Source organism: Coenobita brevimanus, chromosome 2, assembly GCF_032717465.1.
Source record: "Coenobita brevimanus isolate Jiangsu-jjx chromosome 2, ASM3271746v2, whole genome shotgun sequence".
In the NCBI taxonomy this organism is placed as follows: Eukaryota; Metazoa; Arthropoda; class Malacostraca; order Decapoda; family Coenobitidae; genus Coenobita; species Coenobita brevimanus.
In genome coordinates, this window is record NC_136955.1 from 919,524 (window position 1) to 925,000 (window position 5,477).

Below are 5,477 nucleotides of genomic sequence, written 5' to 3' on the forward strand. Positions count from 1 at the left end.
CCAACGGAGCTGACATGACCGCCAAACCCCGTGCCTTATAGAAAAAGTTACACAACCGCGTAAAAGAAAGTTAAAACCGTGCAAACAGAATCCCAAGAGAACAAACAAGACTGCTAAACTCTGTACCTTATAGAAAAAGTTAAACAACTGCATATAAGGAAGTTTAAACCTTACAAACAGAATTCAAACAGAGCAAACAAGACCCCAAAACCCTGTGCCTTATAGAAAAAGTTACACAATCGCATATGACAAAGTTCAAACCGCGCAAACAGAATTTAAACGGAGCATACAAGACCCCCAAACCCCGTGCCTCATAGGAAAAGTTACACAACCGCGTATAAGAAAGTTCAAACAGTGCAAACAGAATTCAAAAGGAGCATACAAGGGAAAAAGTCACACAAGCGCGTATAAGAAGGTTGAAACCGCGCAAACAGAATTCAAACGAAGCATACAAGATCCTGAAACCCTGCATCTTATTTAAAAAACGTCACTCGTGCAAGATGACGGTCTCCTACCAGTACGATGTGGCTTCCTCCACCTCGGGGGGGTTCACGCGGCTGCTGTTCAAATGGAAAGGCTCCCTATACAAGCTCATCTACAGGGAGCTCTTCCTCTTCTGCCTCGCCTATGGGGCCATGGCTTGTGTATATAGGCATGTCCTCACCCACGAGCAGAAAAAGTAAGCACCTTTTCTCGCTTTTATTATTATTATTATTATTATTATTATTATTATTATTTGTGTGTGTGTGTGTGTGTGTGTGTGTGTGTGTGTGTGTGTGTGTTAACCGTAGCAGAGAAACGTAAGCAAGCACACTGCACGTATAACTTAATGTGGATTGGTTTTCCGTTCGGGGCAATCGGGGCGAAGGAAATTATACGATATGAGTGACTAAAAACAAAGAGAATAAGCCTTCGACGTATATTATAACCATAGCAAAAAATTAAGGCTCCTTCACGTATATATGTGTGTGTGTGTGAGCTCCTTCACGTATATATATGTGTGTATATGAGCTCCTTCACGTATATATTTGTGTGTATATGAGCTCCTTCACGTATATATTTGTGTGTATATGAGCTCCTTCACGTATATATTTGTGTGTATATGAGCTCCTTCACGTATATATTTGTGTGTATATGAGCTCCTTCACGTATATATTTGTGTGTATATGAGCTCCTTCACGTATATATTTGTGTGTATATGAGCTCCTTCACGTATATATTTGTGTGTATATGAGCTCCTTCACGTATATATTTGTGTGTATATGAGCTCCTTCACGTATATATTTGTGTGTATATGAGCTCCTTCACGTATATATTTGTGTGTGTGTGAGCATCTGTTTGGAGCAGAGGGCATAGGACCCGACCCTCCCTTGTATAATTCTTATTTTGATGGCACTACCCTTTCTCCTTGTGACAAATGCATATGGCACCTTTATTGTGTGTGTGTGTGTGTGTGTGTGTGTGTGTGTGTGTGTGTGTGTGTGTGTGTGTGTGTGTGTGTGAGAGAGAGAGAGAGAGAGAGAGAGAGAGAGAGAGAGAGAGAGAGAGAGAGAGGGAGAGAGAGTTAGGTAAATTGTGTTTTAGGGTACAGAAAACGTGTGTGTGTGTGTGTGTGTGTGTGTGTGTGTGTGTGTGGTTAGATAAAGCATGTACGTGTGTGGCTAAATAAAGCATCTGTGTGTGTGTGTGTGTGTGTGTGTGTGTGTGTGTGTGTGTGTGTGTGTGTGTGTGTGTGTGTGTGTGTGTGTTACGTTACCCCTCACGTGAGTCCTATCCCAACCACAATGCTATTCGATTTATATATAAACTCAACAGCCACTCCGAACCAACAGGGGTAGCTGGAGTCAGTGCCCCCTGGTACTGTACAGCAATGAGCAAAAGTTTGTGGCCACCTCTCTGCTGGCTGAGGCAATGGACGGTGCTATATGAGGTGTTTTTGTGTGACTGCGGTATTAAGCACAGAACAAAGGATGGATGTGATAGGAAGCGATAGGAGAAACACATGGAGGTGGTTTGGCCATGTGGAGAGGACGGAGAGCGAGAGACTGACGAGGAGAGTGTGTGTGAGTGAAGTGGAGGAGGGGGAGGCCAAGGATGAGGTGGAAGGTGTGATAGGAAGCGTTAGGAGAAACACATGGAGGTGGTTTGGCCATGTGGAGAGGATGGAGAGCGAGAGACTGACGAGGAGAGTGTGTGTGAGTGAGGTGGAGGAGGGGGAGGCCAAGGATGAGGTGGAGGGAGTGATAGGAAGCGTTAGGAGAAACACACTGAGGTGGTTTGGCCATGTGGAGAGGATGGAGAGCGAGAGACTGACGAGGAGAGTGTATGTGAGTGAGATGGAGGGGGAGGCCAAGGATGAAGTGGAGGGATGGAGTGCAGAGGTATATGAGAGAGGGGGGTGTGAGCTGGGAGCAGGGCAGTGAAATGGCAGGGGACAGGGCGACATGGAGGCGATTTGTTTGTGGCCACCCCTTACGGGATTAAGGCGTCCGGCAATAGATGGATAGATAAAAGGGAGAAATGAGAGAAGTGGAAGGTGTGGGATGAACTGTTTGTATGTGACTGTAATATGAGGCACTGAATAAAAGGGCAGGTAGAATTATATTGTTTGTAAGTAGGTCTGGAAGTTGACAGTGTTTGTAAGTAGGTCTGGAAATTGTCAGTGTTCGTAAGTAGGTCTGGAAGTTGACAGTGTTTGTAAGTAGGTCTGGAAGTTGACATAGCTTTTGTAAGTAGGTCTGGAAATTGACAGTGTTCGTAAGTAGGTCTGGAAGCTGACATAGCGTTGTAAGTAGGTCTGGAAGTTGACATAACGTTTGTAAGTAGGTCTGGAAGTTGACAGTGTTTGTAAGTAGGTCTGGAAGTTGACGTAGCGTTTGTAAGTAGGTCTGGAAGTTGACAGTGGTTGTAAGTAGGTCTGGAAATTGACACGAAGTTTGTAAGTAGGCCTGGAAGTTGACAGTGTTTGTAAGTAGGTCTGAAAATTGACAGTGTAAGTAGGCCTGGATATTGACAGCGTTTGTAAGTAGGTCTGGAAGTTGACAATGTTCGTAAGTAGGTCTGGATGTTGACATAGCGTTTGTAAGTAGGTCTGGAAGTTGACAGTGTTTGTAAGTAGGTCTGGAAGTTGACATTGTGTTTGTAAGTAGGTCTGGAAGTTGACATAGCGTTTGTAAGTAGGCCTGGAAGTTGACAGTGTTTGTAAGTAGGTCTGGAAGTTGACGTAGCGTTTGTAAGTAGGTCTGGAAGTTGACAGTGGTTGTAAGTAGGCCTGGAAGTTGACAGTGGTTGTAAGTAGGTCTGAAAATTGACAGTGTAAGTAGGCCTGGATATTGACAGCGTTTGTAAGTAGGTCTGGAAGTTGACAATGTTCGTAAGTAGGTCTGGATGTTGACATAGCGTTTGTAAGTAGGTCTGGAAGTTGACAGTGTTTGTAAGTAGGTCTGGAAGTTGACATTGTGTTTGTAAGTAGGTCTGGAAGTTGACATAGCGTTTGTAAGTAGGCCTGGAAGTTGACAGTGTTTGTAAGTAGGTCTGGAAGTTGACGTAGCGTTTGTAAGTAGGTCTGGAAGTTGACAGTGGTTGTAAGTAGGCCTGGAAGTTGACAGTGGTTGTAAGTAGGTCTGGAAATTGACATGGAGTTTGTAAGTAGGCCTGGAAGTTGACAGTGGTTGTAAGTAGGTCTGGAAATCGGCCGTGTTTGTAAGTAGGTCTAGGAGTAAGTGTAATATCTGTAAGTAGATGCCTATACTCCCTTCACCTTAACTTGGCTCAGATACTCGTCCCTTATTACATGTAGCTCATTGGCAGAGAAAGACAATATTACAGCTCTACATCCTTTCCATAGCACTTCCTCGTGACTAGCATCATATTTCACGTACCTCATTGGCAGAGAAAGACAATACTACAGCTCTACATCCTTTCCACAGCACTTCCTCGTGACTAGCATCATATTTCACGTAACTCAGTGGCAAAGACAATACTACAGCTCTACATCCTTTCCATAGCACTTCCTCGTGACTAGCATCATATTTCACGTAGCAAAGTGGCAGAGAAAGACAATACTACAGCTCTGCATCCTTTCCACAGCACTTCTTCGTGACTAGCATCATATTTCACGTAGCTCAGTGGCAGAGAAAGACAATATTACAGCTCTACATCCTTTCCATAGCACTTCCTCGTGACTAGCATCATATTTCACGTAGCTCAGCGGCAGAGAAAGACAATATTACAGCTCTGCATCCTTTCCACAGCACTTCTTCGTGACCAGGATCATATTTCACGTAGCTCAGTGGCAGAGAAAGACAATACTACAGCTCTGCATCCTTTCCACAGCACTTCTTCGTGACTAGCATCATATTTCACGTAGCTCAGTGGCAGAGAAAGACAATATTACAGCTCTACATCCTTTCCACAGCACTTCTTCGTGACTAGCATCATTTTCTAGTGTCAATTCTAGGCCAAGTTAGAGTAAAAAGACTAGTTATTATAAGGAGCAGGTGAGGCAGTCCTACGGCTCTCCATCCTTCCACAGCACTTCTTCGTGACTAGCATCATTTTCTAGTGTCAATTCTAGGCCAAGTTAGAGGAAAAGGAGTATAGATATGATGAAGAGTAGCGGCGGTGGTGGGGGGGAGAGGAGGAGCGAGATAGAATGCTAGGTATGTTCACTTTGGCTACTCTCCATTTGCTACGTCCACTGCTCTCTCTCTCTCTCTCTCTCTCTCTCTCTCTCTCTCTCTCTCTCTCTCTGTGGGATATTTCGTAGCTCCTCTTCCTCAGAGATTTACTTTGCCTATCATGATAATCTTCACCATCATCATCATCATCATCACCACCACCACCATTACCACCATCATCATCACCATCACCTCCACCACTACCATCATCATCATCATCATTTTCATCACCACCACCACTACCATCACCATCACCATCATCATCACCATCATCATCATCACCATCACCATCATCATCACCATCGTCACCATCCTGGCAGCGACAGACAATGGCACGGCACTACATCCTTTTCATAGCACTTCTTCGTGACTAGTTGAAAGGTGTCTGGGTGACAGGTGGGTAAAATGTGAGAGGTGTGAGGGCGGCAGGTGTGTAAAATTTGGCATGACAGGTCTGTGTGTGTGTGTGTGTGTGTGTGTGTGTGTGTGTGTGTGTGTGTGTGTGTCTCTCTCTCTCTCTCTTATAAAAATCTTTCCGTGACGTCATGGGTAGACAGCTGATTATTATAGTGTGTCGGGGTGACGTTACCGGGTGGCTATGAAGACTGTCAGCCTCACCTGATAAACAGTTTCTTTTCACACCTACAGCAGTGGCCAAATTCAGCCTGTGTCCCTAACTGTGTCACTCACTCACTTGTTTATTCACTCACCTAACCTAACCTAACCCAACCCACTGTCTGCAATAACGGATCTTGAATTTGCCTCTGTTATGGTATCTTGTTTCTGTGTGTGTGTGTA

At 44.5% G+C, this 5,477-nt stretch overlaps 1 protein-coding gene across 1 annotated transcript in view; it reads left to right on the forward strand.

Annotated features, from left to right (window-relative positions):
- Positions 1-500: 500 nt before the first annotated feature.
- The window catches only part of LOC145391438 (uncharacterized), a 57,128-nt gene continuing 52,151 nt past the window's right edge, over positions 501-5,477 (forward strand). The window contains exon 1 of the mRNA XM_080266053.1: positions 501-679. Coding sequence (XP_080122179.1) covers positions 501-679 — 179 coding nt within the window. The remainder of the gene's footprint in view (positions 680-5,477) is intronic.